Source organism: Elgaria multicarinata, chromosome 4 (genome assembly GCF_023053635.1).
Source record: "Elgaria multicarinata webbii isolate HBS135686 ecotype San Diego chromosome 4, rElgMul1.1.pri, whole genome shotgun sequence".
Lineage (NCBI taxonomy): Eukaryota > Metazoa > Chordata > Lepidosauria > Squamata > Anguidae > Elgaria > Elgaria multicarinata.
Window position 1 is genome coordinate 86,742,713 of NC_086174.1, and position 18,566 is coordinate 86,761,278.

Below are 18,566 nucleotides of genomic sequence, written 5' to 3' on the forward strand. Positions count from 1 at the left end.
AATTAGCACTTCTGGAATGGGACAAATCAGTGGAACTTCACTTCTATGAGCTCTAATGTCTTGTCCCTTTCTGGAAGTGCTAGTTTGAGATAGTTTCTGGTTGTGATATCAAGGGTTAGCTTCTCATTGTGCTTATATCATTCTTGCTAGCACAAGGGCAGCATTGGGTACTGCCCTATGTGTCACAAGATTTGGGGTCTCAGCAACATAGTAAATTCCCTATGAATCTTTTGGTAAATGGATGTGTCCATGTAGGAAAAATGAGGGATTGGTCTGGCTAGGAAAGAGCTTCTACCAGTGGTAGAGCCTCCTTACTCATGCAAAAATTAGCAAGGGGTGAAACAGCCCCTTGAGCTTTCCAAAATTACTATGAATAAGGGCTGCACATCCACTTTTCCCTCATGCTTTGAGGAACATCCTGAGCAACAGCAGATATTGTTTGTTCTGTGCCTGCTAAGAGGAGGGGCATTGTCTTAGATGAGGGAAGCTTTATCTCAGCAAAGATAGACAGGACTCAGTTATTCTCATCAGGGCTGGGACTGGTTCAGTGACCATCTGTTAAGAATAACTTGCCTCTGGCCTGCCCATGTCTATTCTTCCACTGCTGTCAGACAGGAGGACTCTGGAAAAGCTCTCCTTATTTCTGAAAAGCTCAAGCAGTGCACCATGGCCTTCCCAAGTCTTTCCAACTGATGTCCCATTGGAGACATCAAGCAGAAAGACTTTTGAGAAACCATAGATACCACCACTGCTGTTGCCCTCACCATGCCTGTTGCCACTAACGTGTAGAAAGGGGCAGAGTGTTGCAGGGAGGAAGCAATTTCACTCAGAGGTGGGAGTAAGGGTAGGAATGGAGATGAGGGTGAGGAGGACTAAGGTAAAGAGACTGGTATGTGCGTAAAATATAAAAAATGTGTGAGGGTGAAAAAGAAAACATGTTGGTGTCTATGGGGGAGAATGTGTACATATGGGAGGGGGGTGAGGAAGAATGCATATCATGTAGTTTGTCTCTTATTGTGATTAAATATTGGATTAACTGACTATTCTAAGATTCCTTTCACCAAACCACTGCACCATTAGTATGAATTCATAAGAATACATTGATTCCAGTTTGGTTAGAATGTTATAAAATGTACAATATTATTGACAAACTTCTAAGAATGTAAGCCTATGTTATTAGAATGTAAGCCCATGTGGCAGGGTGTTGCTATTTTATTGTTTTACTATGACAATAGTACTTTGTACATTGATGGTGCTATATAAATAAATAAGAAGAAGAGCAAGAGTTTCAGAGTTTTATTGCAAAGTTTTATTTGTGGCAATTTACAGAGCGAGAGTTTGCCAATTTGATGGCATACTGTTTAAAAAAACAGCACTTGGTTTATCTTCATTTTCAGCAATGTTCATTTTGGAGATGGTCAACTGAGGTCAGTTCTTCATTTCATCCAGAAGTATTAAAAAAACTTAGACAAGAGACTGACAAATTCTATGCTTTTTCATACTGGCGAACAGCAACAATATCACCAAAAGTGAGGGTCTGCAAAGTGAATGAGAAATGTATGAATTAGGATGTGTACGTGCCCTTGGACATAATACACTTATGAATTTTGTGATTTTCAACAAGCGATTGTTGCAGAATTTAGACTTCGTTGAAAAAATTGGGATTGGCCACCAAATTTTTGCAATAAGTAAGTGGCTAACATAGCAAACATCAGCTGAAAGAGTCCTCAATATCAACTGTGCTATAGCTTACTGTACAGTCTTCAGCATTCATTGCCCAGAACAAACTGGAATTTTCATGTCTAATATGACAAACCTAATTTGCCATAAGGGTAAAGACAGATGCAACATTTTAACAATAGTTGCAAGAGATTCACCACCTGCAGTGTGTTTCCGATTTTACAAGTTGCTTTGTATGCAGTGGAGGCTGGTGGCTCAGATGTCAGTAGTGACTTTGCATAGCTCCTTTAGAGTTCTGACTGCTTTTGATTGAAACCTGGAGCGGATTCACTTGCCCCACTGACGTCAGAGTCAACAGCCACTGTTTGTATGCAATCATCCAAGCAGTTTAAATTCTGGTTCAACTGCCAACCATTCCCCTCTCGTGTTTTAGAAATATTTTTAAAGTGGCATATGAACATTTTTCAATATATGGTTATCCTTTACCTTATAAAAATGTATCATCAGTGTATTGCACACTACATTATGACTTATTTCATCAACACATTTCATTAGTAAATTGCATGAAGATGTTCTAATATAGAAACATTTACCAAGGGCTAAGAAACAATTCAAAACTTTTATGAACCAATAAGAGTTTCAGCTTTGATAGAAGACAGGGAACAAAATTCAAGTTTCAAGGGAAACTAAAGTTTTTGGTGTTTTTTTTTGAGAAATTTTATTCATTTGCTGTCCAAAGAAGACATTTTTTCTGTCAATACAAGATTTTCTTCCAATATGGGATTGCTGGAAGAGGCATCAAGTTGCATAAGAACATTCTCAGCCAAGGCTGCATTAATGTAGTTGCATTCAAATATTCCCAGCTAAATTGGCTGTACATAAGAGATTATATTTTAACCCATTAAAATAATTATTGCTACACTTTATCATGAACAGTGGAACCAGAGAAGTTTCTATTGCTAAACATATTCTATAAAAATTATAATTAGTGCAAAAAAAATGAACAAACCTGTCAATATGTTTGGGACATAATAAATCCAACATGAGCATGTATAACTTCAAGAAACTTTACTTACCATGACCATTTTACCATCTTTAATTTCTCTAACAAAGTTTGTTTCTTTGCCATCCCATTTCTGTACGTGAACTAATTTATCTCCATCCATGGTCACCACTGACTGTGGACATAAAACACCCCCCCAAAAAATGATTACATTATAAATGGCATGATGTATCATGATAATTACACAAATAATTCTAAGCATAATACAACACTTTCAAAATCCATTGATTATCAGTAGCAGTTTAGACTAGTTTCAAACAAACTATGTTTCAAAGACCTCAATTATAAAAGCTAATATAAAACCTAAATTGATTCTTACATGTGTAGTTGGATAAAATAAAATACATTTTATCTTGTACAAATGGGTTGGAGCCAATGTTAGAGGTCCCATTGAAATGAATGGGACTTAAGCTATGGTAACATTTGGTACAGCTCAATATGTATTTGTACTGTATAGTTCATAAAATGTATTTTATTTAATTTTATTCAACGTGTATGTTCAAGATTTCATATCTGACCTGGTAAAGGGACCCTTTACATGTTTTGATGAATTGGATTCCATGTTTAATAGAAATCCTTCAGTCTAAGTCATGTTGTGAACCGCCCAGAGAGCTCCGGCTATTGGGCGGTATAGAAATGTAATAAATAAATAAATAAATAAATAAATAAATAAATACTAAGGTGGAGTTATGCCTCTAGCAGGATCCAGACCAGAAATATGGGCTATGGTCAGGGAAGAAGATGTAGGACCCAATATTATCCAAATTTTGGACCATTCCAGAAACAGCAATGGACCAGGATGTAATTGGAACAGGATGTAATTAGTCCAAGGATGTCCTTCTGGCACACTTTTGCCACCTCCTATGGCTAAAGACCTCTAACACAGAAAGGGCATGATGTGGCTACTTCCAGAGACCTTGGAAAAGATGAGACAAGCGTATGATCACAGGTTAACATCTCTATCCTAAATGCCTTTATTTAGAACTAAGTCCCATTGGTCTGAATAGATCTTCCAGGGAGATACGCTTAATGTCATAAAGTCAATTGCAAACCAAATTAATTAAATCCTCTGCCTTCCTTCTTTGCAGGATAAGTTGAAGCCAAAAGTTATTTCTTTTGTTTAAAACAACATAGTGTGCATTTCAGATTCTTTTTCCTTCCTGTCAACTCTGAAAAGATCAGCTTAAAATAAAATAATAAGCACTTGAGCTTTTTCTTGCTTACTTTGCAGTTCCTATCATCTGCAGTAGTTTCATCAAATTCCTCTCCCAGTTTGAAGCTGATTTCTGTGTTCTTGAAGGTGCTTTGAGTCTTGATCACCACTTTGTCTCCCTCCTGGCAGATGATCACAGTTGGTTTGGTAACATTTCCCACTTGGCGAGTAGCAAAGCCAACACCTATGATTTGTTTTTAGTTAAAGGAATGCAACTGGATTACTTTGTATATTGGATTCTGAAGTTTAAACGTATGGAGAAAATCTTGCATAGTCAAATAACATTTCACCTAAGAAACATTGCTTTCTTCTGCTTATTTATTGTACTTACATCCCACTTTGTGGTGGGTGGGGATATTCCCTTGGTATGTTCAAGAGCTAACAAAATCAGCACTGCACAAGGTACTAACACCAGGGGTTGGATCCAGGATCTGACTTCCACAAGAGGAAGGGATCTCCACCTGATTTTGGGGGATCACCCCATCCTCCCCCACCGACCTACCCATCCACACCACAGCTCACTCCATTCAGCAGGGTCTTCTGACCCCATGTAGCATTTCCAGGGGGTGGATAGGCTGCCATGAGAAGGAGGGAGTGGGGAGGCTCATTTCCACCAGTTCAACTGATCCATCATAAATCTGGATCCAGCCCCAAATCATGATACAATGATTATAAGAACAATAAGAATTTTACACAGGAGGGAAAAATGAGTAAAATTAATGGGACTTAATTTCAAATAAACATTCAAAGGATTAGACCAGATTAAGTGTCCACATTTCAATGGATTGTTTATTTTTCTATTTACACAGAGATTCCCCCTCTTCCAATACTGCTTAAAGATGCAATTGCATGCATATTTAGACACACACCCCCAAAAAAGTCCTACGATTACCAGCATGCCCCAATAAACATGGTTGGCTGGGGGGACATTGGGACTTGTACGACTCCCCCCCCCCGCCATCTAAACATGCAAACAATTACACTCTAAATAATTCACCAAATTGTAATAATGAGGACATAAAGCATCAGTGCTGTGTATTACCTTGTCTACTGACTGACAGCTGCATTTTTGCTAACACAGATAATACTTTACTCTCATTTAGCCCAGATTAATACCAGCCTTTGCAACTGCAGTGGATGTAATTCATTTCCCATAAATAATAAAGCTGTTCAAACAAGAGCCATGCACTTTCTCAATGCTCCTTGGCCACAAAACTCACAGAAAGCAGTCCCCATGCAAACCATTTCTCCCATATTGGTAGAGAATTGGCTCTTCAATTCAGTTACGATCAGATATTTAAACTGAGGGTATTTCAGTCCATTTATTTTCAATGGACCTTTAAGTTAAGTGCATTTAAGATCATATTATTAGGCTATAATTCCTAAGAAAATGTATTTAGATGAAACAACCATTTAAAGAACACAATCAAATTCGAAGTACATTTATATCCCAATCCTAAATATACTTACTTCTAAACAAGTCTCCTTAGTTTAAATAAACTTCAATTCCAAGCAAGCATGATTTGGATTGAGCTTTTAGTTCTAAATCACACAATTTTTAATCAAACTTACCTCCTCACAAGCATATATAGGCTCCCAATCTGCATCTACTTATATGCAAGCAGTTTAGTTTAACTAGGTTGTGGATTACCTCATATAGGTCTAAATTACAGCACATGTTTGATCTTCTTAAACTATTACAATTGTTCTTTCTTTTTTTAGCCAATATCACTAGACTGATCAAACTCAAATGAATTCATCCTTTCAAAATCCCAGACTTCCTGACCGTTAGAACTGTGCCAAAGAAAAATTGTCAAAAATTCTGCACTGACAAGATTACTTTTTAAAGCAGCTTTTTCTACATACCTAGTCCCTTCATATACTCATCAAAGTTCTGGCTGTCAATCAACTTCCAGGTAGCACAAAATGCATCAACCATCTTAACTGTTGGATGAGACAGACAGCTGAATCGAAACTGGTGCAAGAGCAGCTGATATAGTCCTAGTGCTGTATTAAAATCCGCCCTGTTCACTCCAGCTCACCCCTTCTTTACTGAGAAGAGAGGCATGCAGCCCCCAAAATAACTTAAATTACAGACTCCTCCCAGGACTTCCCATTGCTCCTTTGAGGCACAGGGCGTGGGGAGGAAGATTTTCTGTCTGATGATTGGATCAGGCCACTGTGTCAACAGAGCTGGTTGGACTAGCCACCCTATTCAGCCCGGGAAATTTAGAGGAGGGAGAAGAACAGGCTTTTCAGTGAGTGAGGGGAATGTAAAAATGTGTGAGGGTCTTTAAAGCTCTGTTTGAAGACTTGGCAAGGGACATGGCAGCCTCAAAAGGAGATCCACACAATGAGACATTCAGATTCATTTCCGCGGAAACTGTATGCTGGTGACAATTTTAAAAAGACACTAGACCATTATTCTCCTTGTAAAAAAAATCCAAATCCAAATGTTAACCCCTTATCTCCTTAAAACAGGAGATTATAAAAGAAAAGAAAAAACCCATAGCATTCATAAATATCCCCCACTCCAAAAAAGGCAGTGAAAGATATCAACATTTAGAGTCTTACATACTGAATTTTGCTTATGGAGACACCATGTAAGGAAAATGGAGGGTATTTAAGAAGAAAGCAAGATATTTTATTTAATAAAATGCATCACCATAATTATAACAATGCGACTTAATGGGGTGCGCACAATACGTTTCATCTTGTGGCTGTAAACAGCAACAGGCCCAAAGGCTTGTGGCTTGTTAAAATTGACTTCTTCAATTCATGATAGGCAGCCACTGTGGCAGTATATGTTAGTTGGTGTCTTCCATCCACCCCAATATATTCTTTAGCTGCTGACATGGTATTCTATGATACTAAATCTAGTAGCTGCTTCTTCAAATAGCCCAAGAAAATCAAGAGAACCAGCAGTAGCAGCTGCCCCTAAAAATACACGCTGCATTTTAAGTTAGTTGATCTAATGGTGCACTCTGTGTCATTGCTTACTTTAAATATTATGAATGATGGCTTTACTGGCATTTGCATGCTTTTCTTTGTTTTGGTTTTCATTGTCCAGTTCCAAAATCAAAAGACTGAAGTCTTCCTCCAAATCTTAAACTCAATACCAGTCAAATAAATGAAAAGTCACTATGAATGACAGTTAGGTTGACCAGATGTCCTAACTTTAAAGAGGGAAATCCTTTGCTTGAAGGATTTAAATAGAGGACTGCCAGCAGGCAGTCCTCTATTTAAAGGGCCATCCAGTCCAAGTCTGGTTTAAAGAACCCCATCAACAGCACCTAGACAGCACGCTGAGCTGGCACACAGGTCACCAGCTCAGTGTTCTATTGGAAGGGTTCTCTCTTATGGTTCGTGATGCATAAGAAAGGAGGGAAAGAACCTGGGTGTTGCCCATCAACAGTTAGCACCTGGGCAGCAGAATGAGGTCACTTAGTCACAGCCTTCCCCCATGATGGTGGGATGCATTCTATTTCTGTTTAAATCGTAGTAATTGTTTCTAAATTTGTCTCTAAACATATACATTTAAATAAGGATATGTTATGCACACTGCTTTTGTCCTCTTTTTTGGGTAATGCATTTCCTCTTTTGGCAATGTATAAGTGGCCATCCTATGCATACCTCCTCTACGATAGTATTTATTTATTTATTTATTTATTTATTTATTTGTTTGTTTGCCCAGCCCCTTTCAGCCCATCCAGCCAAGCCTCCCCCAGTGTTCATTTGGCTGATTGCCAGTGTCTGCTGTTATCTAAAAATGATCCATTTCTTAAAAGAGAGAAATAGCTGTAGAATTCTTTCTTAATCTTGCCACTCTGATAAGCTCCCCAAACCTGTTTAGAAAAGGCCTACTCCAAATCCTGTTTGCTTAAGTATCTGACATGGTGAAATTCCATGGAGCTGGTGAAATTCCATGGACAAAACAGGCAAGAAGATGAGATCTTAATATCAGTGGCTCTGTTGCCCCTGAATACTGGAAGCGGGAAGGAAATATCCTTGCTCAAATTAGCATTGTAGTTTACACATAGACACACAGACTTTTACTCTGATTCACAGAATGCAATTGATATGTGGGAAAAGATTTCCACATGCATATTGTCTCAACTAAGTGAGCAAAACCCAGACTAGGGCAGGAGGGCATATCCAGAAACCAGTAATATATGTACGGTAGTTTTGCTCCAGTCACACAGTTTTGCACTGCGGTTTTCTCTCTTCTCTTGCAGGGCAGAAGATATGAACCTATGATCTTAGGCAATATCCACTAATGCGACTGCACCTATCCTAGTTCTGTTATGCCTACGGAACCTACTGCTAGCAGAACAGGAAGCAATACTTCTTTTGGAAATGAGAGGAGGAGGTACTTGTTTCTGGAATGGGACAAGTCAGCAGAGCTCCCTTCTAGAATGGGACAAGTCAGCAGAACATTTCCACTCTTTCCAGATGCTTCTGGAAAAGCTAGCTTCCTGTTGGATTGGTGGTGGGTTCCACTGACATGTGGGAAGAACTGGATTCTGTGCCTTGAGTGTAGTTTAGCACAAGGAGAATGAGATCCACAACTCAATAACTATTACAGGGAAGAATTGTATTTGGGGACCATAATACTTTTATATGACTCTTCTCAAAATTTTATGCTTGGAAAAGCACTGGGAATCTTCTGAGAGCCATATGGAAACATGTCCTTGACTAAAATGATTGTAGGCCTTCCATTGTCTAAGCGGTTAGTTCATCCTGCCTATAATGATAAGCTACTAAAGGTGAGTCACAGAAAACCTTGAGGGAGATTTAGTTTATAGATGGGCTGCTTTCAACCAGCCTAAATTTCAATAGAGAAAGCAACATCATTAAGGGAGGTTAAAGTTCTATGCATGTTTAGACAGAAAAAAGTCCTACAACTCCCAGCATTCCCCGCCCAACATAGCTCACTGAGTTATGCTTGGAGTTGTAGGACTATTTTTCTTTCTAAGCATGCATTGGATTGTGCCCTTAATTATGTTCAGTTTAATTTCACAAGTGCCTCGCACTCTCACTGGTAAAGCTACTTGTGTTTGCGTAAACTTTTAGAGGCCAATCCCTGCTCCATGGAGGAACCCATGGAAGTTCTGTTGGCAAGCGCTGTCTACATCATAGGTTGAACTTTTTAACATGGAAAGCAGAGGCTGAATATAAAGAGCTGCCTTATTTTGATTCTGATCAATGATCTATCTAGCACAGTATTATTTGCATTGGCCAACAGTGGCTTTCTAGGATCACAGGCAGTGATCTTTCCAGAATTCTAGCTCTGCGATTTGAGATTTCTTTTTAACCAGACATACCAGATCTGGAATTAAGGTGTATCAGGTTAAATTTGCAATGCTTCTACAAAGTGGATCACAATTTAAGCTGGGGTAGAACAGAGAAGAAAGGAACTGTGATTCATACATTGGAGCAAAAAATCCTAACTTCACATATATGCTAATGGAGTCTGAGCAGGTGATGACAGATCAAGAAAGAGATCTTGGGATCATGATGAACAGCTCAATGAAAACATTGACCCAGTATGTGGCTGCTCTGAAAAGGCAAATGTCATACAGTGAATCATACGCTACTTCCAATATCAGAGGAAGTATGCCTCTGAATAGCATTTGCTGGCGAACATGAGCAGGAGGGTACTAAATTCCTGCATTGAGCAGGGGGTTGGACTCAATAGCCTTATAGGCCCCTTCCAACTCTACTATTCTATGATTCTAAATTGTGTTCATGTCCTGCTTATGAGCTTATTGCTAGTGGGCTTCCTAAGATGGCCATTCTGCAAACAGAATGTTGGATGAGACCAGGGATAGGCAACCCATGGGCCATACATGCCCCTTGGAGACTGCCTGTGTGGCCCACTGCAGGACCCCAGTCCCACCAATTCCCCCACTGTTGCTGCCACCGCAGGGCATGGGGGAAAAACTCATCTGACATCCCTGTTTTCCCTGCAAAATAGGCCTCCTGATAAACTTTCAATCAGCTGTTTAGTGGGCTAGTAGGAGCCTGATTCTGCAGGGAAACAGGGTTTGTGGGGATAAGAACATTAGAACCATGTTGTATCAGACCAAGGGTCCATCTAGTCCAGCATTTGGTTCACACAGTGACCAACCAGCTGCCCATGGGAAATCCACAAGCAGGACATGAGTGTAACCGCACTCTCCCAACCAAGTTCCCCAGCAACTAGTGTACATAGGTATACTGCCTCTGATACTGAAGGTAGCATATAGCCATCAGGACTAGTAGCATTGATAGCTTTGTCCTCCAGGAATTTGTCTAACCCTCCAATAAAGATCCCCGTGGGACGCCACTGTTTCCATTGGCACTCACAAAGATCTCTAAAAGTTTAGTGAAACAGGAATTACCTTTGCAAAAGCTATGTTGATTCCATTTCAAGAGGGCTTGTCCTTCTACATGCTTACTAATTTTACCTTTAATAGTGCTTTCAACCAGAACAGATGTTAGACTAACCAGTCTGTAATTTCCCAGATCCCCCCGCCCTGGGTCCCTTTAAAAAAAAAGTGTTACATTAGCTATTTTCCATTCCTCTGGTACAAAGGCTGATCTTAGGAACATGTTGCATATTTTTGTTAGAAAATAGCAATTTTTAGGATGAATACTGTCTGAGCCCAGTGATTTATTTACTTTCAATTTGTCAATAAGGTTGACAACTTTATCTTTTGTCGCCACCATTTGCCTCACTTCCTCAGTCTTTCTTCCCGAAAACTGTCTCAGTTCTGTTGTCTGGAAACTATGTGATATTGTTTTATTTATTTATTTATTTATTTATTTATTTATTTATTTATTTATTACATTTATATACTGCCCCATAGCCGAAGCTCTCTGGGTGGTTTAATCTCCAGACATCCCAAACCAGATTTAAAATGGATCAACTTTTATTGATTTCTGGATTTGTTTTTAATTTCAGATTATTTATATTTCTCTGTATATTTTAGCAGACCAGCCTAAAGGTCCGTTTCCAGGTCATTTCATTTTTGCCAAATGCTAAGAATTCCCATTCACAACCAGTTGCTCGTGTACGTTATTTGTTTAGATGTAAAAAGCAACTGAGAGCAGCTACACACACACACACACACACACACACACACACACACACACACACACGGATAGCTCCTCCCTGTGTAGTGTTCCCCACAATTCAAGAATGACTGAAGCGTGTTACTCTACATGTGTATTACCCTGTGGTAATGTACTATGTGTATGAGCTAGCACTTTAGCAGCTATGGCATCTTGACAGATCCCTGTCCAACATAGTTTCTGTTCCTCAAAAACCTCAGCTAATGCAAGCTCTGTTAATTTCCTCTGAAGGCTCTCTGTCAGACATACCGGCTGCTGGCTCTTATCAAATGGATGTAGCCCGCCATCTTCTGGCTGCAGTGAGCAATACCAACTTGCACTCTCCATTTTCTAAAAGCAAAGGTTGGCTAAAGGCAAATTCCATCATCAGTATTAAGGTGATACCTTTATTAGGCCAACTCAAGCTTGCAAAATAGTGTGCAGGCTTTTGAGTTCTTCAGATGGTAAGATGGTAAACAAAACTAAAATGTGAGTTGGGGCTGATGTTCAAGCTATGGATTCTAACTAAATGCAGTCTAAAGATGGAATGTGCGAAGAGGCTGTAAGACATTCAAATGAGGCACCACCAGGTGCTGAGATAGTTTCAGGCTGCACGTAGGAGTGTCCCATTTGTGAAAATATAAAAACCAGCTGTTCTCTGCAGTACTTCACCATATAATGAATCAGTAACGCATTAATGGACTATGGAAACCAGGAAACAACAGGGTTATTATTCCATGCCAAATACCCCTGCACATTATGACTTCATATATGGCAGTATGAACACACTATATTTATACACTCCAGTTCATAACATTTTGCCTGGGAAAATATGTAGAAGCAATAACTGACATCCAGATCATCAGATTGAATTATGTTGGATTCATTTTAAGTTCTTTGGAGGAAATGTGACCTTTGTGAGTGAATTTTAGAAAAATATTATCAGAATAGCAAAAGACACACAATTTATCTCTTCTTCTCTCACACATATGGTGGACATAGAAGAAGGTCTTAGCTGTATTAATCATATGGTACAAACTGTCAGACTCATGGTGGTATCTGCAGAGGGCTGAATGCATCACCTGTGTGCTGAAAGAAGAGGAGGAACCCCTGCCTAAGTCACAGGACACTGTTTGGTACCAAAACCAGACAGTGACTGGGTTCAGACAACATAATTACCAATGGTTCAGTTTTGGTTATTTAACCCACCATGGGTTATCGTGTTGTATGGAGGGAGTTTTTTAAACCAACGGTTAGTTATTTGGCCAAAATAACCAACACTGTGCAGAGTTGGCTATTAGAACCACCATTGGTTATCATGTTGTGTGTAGGGCACCATTGGTTATTTCTTCAGCCACCATTGATTATTTCATCAGCCAGAGTTGCATGGCAAGAGTAGTCAAAGTGATGGCTGCCGCTCTAGTTCAGCTGGCACAATAAATTTTTGGTAGCAATGGCTGATGGGATACTAGCAGGAGGACTGAGCGGTGAAGGGGGATGATTGAGTCAACTCAGGGTCAACTAATAGTCAACTCAATGCTATCCTAATCCACACCACGGTTGATTATTGTGTGGGGAGCACCCCCAAGATTGACAACTGTTGAACTGATTATTACCCCACTATTGACTATTATGTTGTCTGAATGCAGCCAGTCCCTGGGAGCTGCATGATGCAATGCACTACATGTAGCAGAGATCGTGATTTCTGGCACAATTTTTCCAACCCATCACGTTTTGCAACTGTAAAGTCTTTGATGCCAAGCACACCAGCAAGATAAAGAGCCTTTCTACATGAGGCTTTTATTATGTACTTGTGATTCCTCACTCATGGTGCTTTCATGATATCCTTCTATTCATGATATTCTTCTCTATTCATGATATCCTTCTCCAGAGCCTCTCCTGTGCTTTACAATGGTTATCGTGGGATTCTTTTCTGGGAATCTGGGTTGTTTTCTGAATGGTGTTATAAACCCTCATGTATTTGTGAAATTCTGCTATACCACAGTGCCACCTAGTGGTTGCGTAGTAGAACATCTCAAAAGGAAGGGGGGAAACCCCACCCGTGGGGGAGGGACATGTGTAAAGGAGCTAATCTTAATCCTGCAAAGTATCTGGAAGCAGAAGTTTCAAGTAATGGTGTGGGTTAAAATCCTCATGTAGAAAAGTCCAAAGTTGTCATTGCAGCCATCCCAAAAAACATTAGGCTAGATCTAAGCTTAGTAATACTCAGAGTAGACCTTTGAAATCACTGTTGACTAACTTCATTCCTATAGATTTCAGTCTATAGGTCTGCTCTAGTCTGGATTCAACCCACCAATTTTGGTGCAAGAACTTACAGAACTGGGCCATGGAATTGTTGTACAAACAATATATACAGATTATTTTAAATACAATCTTTATTATAAAACATGGATCAATCCTTTGGTACAGGCAAAATATTTCAGGGAAAAAAATGCTTTAACAACGATGCTTTTAACAGGAACAATTATGAGCTGATAAACCTACACCCCGACTCAAACAAAACACTTGTGTCCTGCATCTGCTAAAGACATGACTGGTGAAAGACACTATAGTCAGCCTTCCCCCACCTGGTGCCCTCCACATTTATTGGGTCTCCCATCATGGGAGCTTTAGTCCGACACATCTGGAGTGCACTAGGCTGGGGAAGGCTGCCATTGACCAAAAAAGATGACAACCAATTTCATTTTTCATGCTGAACATAAAATGGATTTTTAAATCAGTTACAATTGCCACACGTTTTCCTCAAATGTAAGGACACACAAGAGTGTCGCTATCACTGAAGAAGTCAGATCTGAGAAAGGGGGAGCACAGGATGCACACGAAAGGATTTCAAAATCCTATGTGATCTCAATGCATCTTGACATTTTGAAGGCGTGAGGAAAGAGCATTTTTCATTTTTCTCCGCACAACTCTAGGTAGAGACCAGACTTCAAAAGGGCGTTGTGGGGTTATAGACAAAGGACATTCCCTTCCCTTTAAAGATCAAACAGACAGTCGGCCTTATATAATCTTGGATACTGGGGAAATTAAACTTTGATGTTCGGGGGGGGGGGCGGAGGAGGAAGAAAAAAATTATTACTTTCAAATTGATAGTGGGGTCTTTGCAGACAATAGCACAATACATGTGAAGTTGTTATGGGGATCCAGAGGTCTTTCCTCTGTTTCTGGGACAGCCATATTCCCCAAACCTAGTCTTCAATATTTCCTTGCTATAAAAATGTGCAACTTCTACCAGCCTGTTGCCATTGTGATTGCTGTGTAGAACGTGGTTGCATGCGAATCATGGACACCTACCAGATTGTGCCCCCCCTTCCAATGCCCCCATGCCTGAAACATTTTTTGAAGATGTTGTGGGAGTTTTGCATTAAAGGTCTCTGCCTAAAACCCTGGAGTACCTTTACTAGTCAGAGTGGTCATTAGCGAGCTACATGGATCAATAGTCTGGCCTATCTATGGTTGTTTAGGCAGCTATCTGCGGTTGTGTATTTGTTGCATTTTTAGAGAGGAAGGGCTCCTGCTGACTATACTGCTGAAGTGGTGTGGGGAAGTTCTCACGGAAACAAGACATTTTGCTACCTGAGAAGCTGACCAGACTGACAGGTAAATCTAACTTCAATACAGGCGATGGGGCAGCATCCTCCATGTCACCCCAGGGGAACAGGCTAGCTTAGGAGGTGCAGGATAGGTTATGTGGAACATACAGCTCCTGTCCTCCAACAAAAGAAACAGATCTAGGGATCTGCTGCTGCTGCTGCCCCCCCTCCACACCCATTACCTGCCGCTTCAGGCAACAACGTTACTCTGCCTAATGGTAGGGCCGGCCCTACTCTCAACACAAAAAGTGGCGAATACCAGCAGGGCTCTCTTCAACTCCAACGCTGCATCAATGTCCTACCCCTATGTAACCTTTTGTCCTTTTAGAAATATACCGTTCTTCCAGGGCATCATGCGCACCTTGACCAAGCTGGTATGCAGCAAGGCAAATCCTACATATGTTTCACTGGTATATTGTGCCACTGCCTCTAGATCAGGGCTAGTATTTTTTGTGTAAAAGAAGGACAGAGGATTTATATTTGTTATCTGTAAAGGCTCCAAGAGATTAACCAAACTGCAGTGAATTTGATTATTTACACTATCCAAAAGGATATGGTGGGGTGATTTTGTTACAGGACTGAAAACAAGCCTAAAACTTTACATGCATTCTGCAGAGATGGTCTGAGGTTTGTACACAAATAACCTGTTATCTGATGGACTAGGTAACATAATTAAAAACATTATATAGCCCCTTATGCACATCACCCAGCTACAAGTTTTGTATAATTCAGAGTCCTGTACACACTGGGAATGAAATCTGTTGGTGATCACCATAAAGCAAACGTTTCATTAATATTAGGAATCCATACTCTTTCCTTCTGTTTCTTGATTTTCCATTGTGGTATCAGAAGATGATGTCCCTCCACCTTCAGCTCCTTCATCTAAAGAGATGTGTACATGAGAAACATCATCATCATATTTATTTCATACCCACCTCTCCCTTTGGATTGAGGTGGGGAACAACATTAGTACAACAATACAATATAAATTAAATACATAAAATTAATTAAAAGAGCATATAAAACCAATACAATATTAAAATAACAATCAGGCATCTTAAAATGTTTAGGTTTAAAATTCATCTGGGTAGGCTTGCTGGAAGAGATTAGTCTTTATGGCTATCTTAAACTCAGAGAGAGTGTTAAGTTGATGAATCTCCTCTGGCAGGCCATTCCACAGTCTGGGGGCAACAGAAGAAAAGGTCCTCTGGGTAACAGTGATCAGCTTAGTTTTGGCTGACTGAAGTAAGTTCTCCCCAGGGGACCCGAGTGTGCAGGGCATATTGTATGGGAGAAGGCAATCCCACAGGTAACCTGGACCCAAACCATGTAGGGCTTTAAAGGTAATGACCAACACTTTTTACTTCCCCCAGAAACTAATTGGCAGCCAGTGGAGTGATTTTAAAGTTGGTGTAATATGGTCACCCCTAGATGCATCAGTGGCCAACCTGGCTGCCATATTTTGAACTAACTGAAGTTTCCAAAAACATTCAGATCGTTAGGAGTTTGGATAAAAAGAATTTTGAGTTAATGTGTAATTATATGAATCTTAGGCAGAATTCTGAGAATTAGAGAGGTTCTATAGTAAGCTTTGGATAATGGTACCACTCCTATTATGCAAAGCTTACTATAGAACCTCTCAGAAAAAAAAGCATGTGCAACGCCCCCCTCCCCCCCATGTATATATTATGTAATCCATCAAAGGTAGTTGTTGCAAAGATAGAATTTGGAAAGGTATTGAGGCCATCTGGCATCACATAAAGTTGGAAGAGACACTAGGAAATCATTTGTTTATCGCTTTTCAAATAAAATCTCTCAAAGTGGCTAAACCCTTAGCAATCAAGGATACATAATACCTGGTTCTCAGTAATTTGTAGGTATTACCTTCTGACATAGAGAGCTCAGCTAATTTGTGCGGCAGGTCCGATGTTCCAGCCGCAGAAGAAGAACCCAGAATGTCTGGTAAGGCATTTCGGCGGCCGGCTCTTCCCGACGCAGCAAAATCTGTGACCACGGGCTCCACATCAGTCATCTCTGAGTTCTTTCCTCATAGCAACATCTACTGAAAAGCACATAGAGTAGAAGGAAAATTCTCAGCTTCTATAGTCCAGTGTCAGAACACGAAGCAATCCTGCTATTTAACAGAGAAAGCCAGTTAGTCTTTTGAAAGCCCAAATGTCAGTTGGCTAAGGGAAGCACTGAACCAGTTGTTCCCTAGTAAATGTCAGAGGTTTCAATGTACCAATACTGAAACTTTATCACAAGAATCTGTTTCGCCTTTTTTCCTTTGGCCTTCACTTTCCATTGATATTGCAACCACAAATACTGACCATGCATAACAGAAAACTTTCAGCATTAATAAACAGTAGTAGAAGAAGAAGCACCCAGAGACTTCCTGAGAATCGACATCTCTGAATGAACAGTTTGTTTCTGTGGGTTTTGTGTGATGTTTTTACCAGTCAATAGGAAGAATGCCGACAATCCAACCTTACCGTCCTCTCTCAGAGGAGCATTTCATGCACTGCTTTTAGGCAGAAACAAAACCTTCCCACAATTGCAAGAGATGCAATAAGGAACGATTTGTTTCAAATGTATGTCACAGAGATCAAGTAGCTAGCTAGTTAGCTGCAGGCACTTGACATAAGAAAATAGATACAATAGATTCGATGTTATATGAATGAGGGATTCATAGTATGGTTATAGTAGTGAGAACTGGTGTCACACCCTATGAAAGGCTTTTTAAAAAACATCAGCATTGGAATAGAGATGTCTCACCTGGTCATGGTAACAAATGCTGTAGCTTACATCTTGTTTGAATTACTGCAGTTATGATCTATAAAGCCCTATATGGCTCGGGTCCAGGTTATCTGAAAGACTGTATTCTCCCTTATGAGCCTGCTTGTGCCCTGAGATCTTCAAGGGAGGCCCTTCTCTCAGCCCCACCACCATCACAGGCATGCCTGGTGGGAATGCAGGAGAGGGCCTTCACAGTGGCTGCTCCAGGTTTAATTATATTTTTAACTTTTGTGCATTTCCATTTATATGTTTTAATTGTATATGTTTTAATTTTGTAAAGTCGCCTTGAGTCCCAGTATTGGGGGAAAAGGTGGGATACAAATAACAACAACACATATTGTCTCAACAACATTTTAAATCAGCTTCTCTCAACCTGATGCTCTCCATGCCCCCATTTCTTTATGGCTTGCTCTCTGCCTCTCTATGTTCAGAGAAGTGATGCCTTCACACAACATCTGGTTGTATGGCGAGGCTTCACAGGACTGTTATAGGCCCAGTAAGAAACCCATAATGATATATATGGCATTGCTTATAACAATCCATGTCCATCACTTGAACAACAGGTTTAGGATGTGTGTTAAGAGCTACAACAAAATGTTGCACTGTATCCTCCTTCCCAACAGGGGTAGCCCCATTCAGGGTTCCAGCCAGCCATTCCCCACAAGGAAGGAATTCCACTCTCTTCCCCCAGCCTGTTTCACTTTTCCATGGCTACTGGTTGTGTTTAATCTTCATTAGCTTGGTGTTTATTTTTTTGCCCCCTTAGGTTTTTGGTTTAAAATGTTTTTGTTTGTTTATTTATTTATTTATTTAATTACATTTATATACCGCCCCACAGCCAAAGCTCCCTGGGCGGTTTACAACAATTAAAAATAGTAAACATTAAAAGTATACAAAAATTAAAAAAACATAAAAATAGTATAAAAACAATGTTCCCCTAAGGACATTGATATTTCCCTCTTGTTTCTCTGTGGCCCCATTTGGCTACAGTCCTGAAGGCACTTATCATGTGAATTCACTATTAGAAGGAATAAAGGCTTCCTCCACAATACATTGGCTTAGCTCCTGAGTTGATTGTCCATTTACAGGAGGGACAAGGAGTGGG

At 40.0% G+C, this 18,566-nt stretch overlaps 2 protein-coding genes across 2 annotated transcripts; both read right to left on the bottom strand.

Annotated features, from left to right (window-relative positions):
* Window positions 1-1,292: 1,292 nt before the first annotated feature.
* On the bottom strand, window positions 1,293-6,016 carry FABP7 (fatty acid binding protein 7). Its single transcript, XM_063125729.1, has 4 exons — window positions 5,823-6,016; window positions 3,968-4,140; window positions 2,757-2,858; window positions 1,293-1,537 (listed from the first exon to the last, which is right to left on the bottom strand). Exons 1-4 carry the CDS (start codon window positions 5,893-5,895, stop codon window positions 1,487-1,489), a joined length of 399 nt encoding a protein of 132 aa, XP_062981799.1. The 5' UTR covers window positions 5,896-6,016; the 3' UTR covers window positions 1,293-1,486.
* Window positions 6,017-13,464: 7,448 nt separating this feature from the next.
* PKIB (cAMP-dependent protein kinase inhibitor beta) lies at window positions 13,465-16,719 on the bottom strand. The gene is made up of 2 exons (XM_063125730.1): window positions 16,550-16,719; window positions 13,465-15,547 (listed from the first exon to the last, which is right to left on the bottom strand). Exons 1-2 carry the CDS (start codon window positions 16,695-16,697, stop codon window positions 15,462-15,464), a joined length of 234 nt encoding a protein of 77 aa, XP_062981800.1. The 5' UTR covers window positions 16,698-16,719; the 3' UTR covers window positions 13,465-15,461.
* Window positions 16,720-18,566: the final 1,847 nt, after the last annotated feature.

Coding starts and splice junctions, on each gene's coding strand:
- PKIB (XM_063125730.1), bottom strand. CDS start 16,697: ATGACTGATGTGGAGCCCGTGGTCACAGATTTTGCTGCGTCGGGAAGA. Junction 15,548..16,549: donor TGAGCTCTCTATGTCAGAAG/GTAATACCTACA, acceptor ACATCTCTTTAG/ATGAAGGAGCTGAAGGTGGA.
- FABP7 (XM_063125729.1), bottom strand. CDS start 5,895: ATGGTTGATGCATTTTGTGCTACCTGGAAGTTGATTGACAGCCAGAAC. Junction 4,141..5,822: donor TGAGTATATGAAGGGACTAG/GTATGTAGAAAA, acceptor AACAAATCATAG/GTGTTGGCTTTGCTACTCGC. Junction 1,538..2,756: donor AAGATGGTAAAATGGTCATG/GTAAGTAAAGTT, acceptor TTCACTTTGCAG/ACCCTCACTTTTGGTGATAT.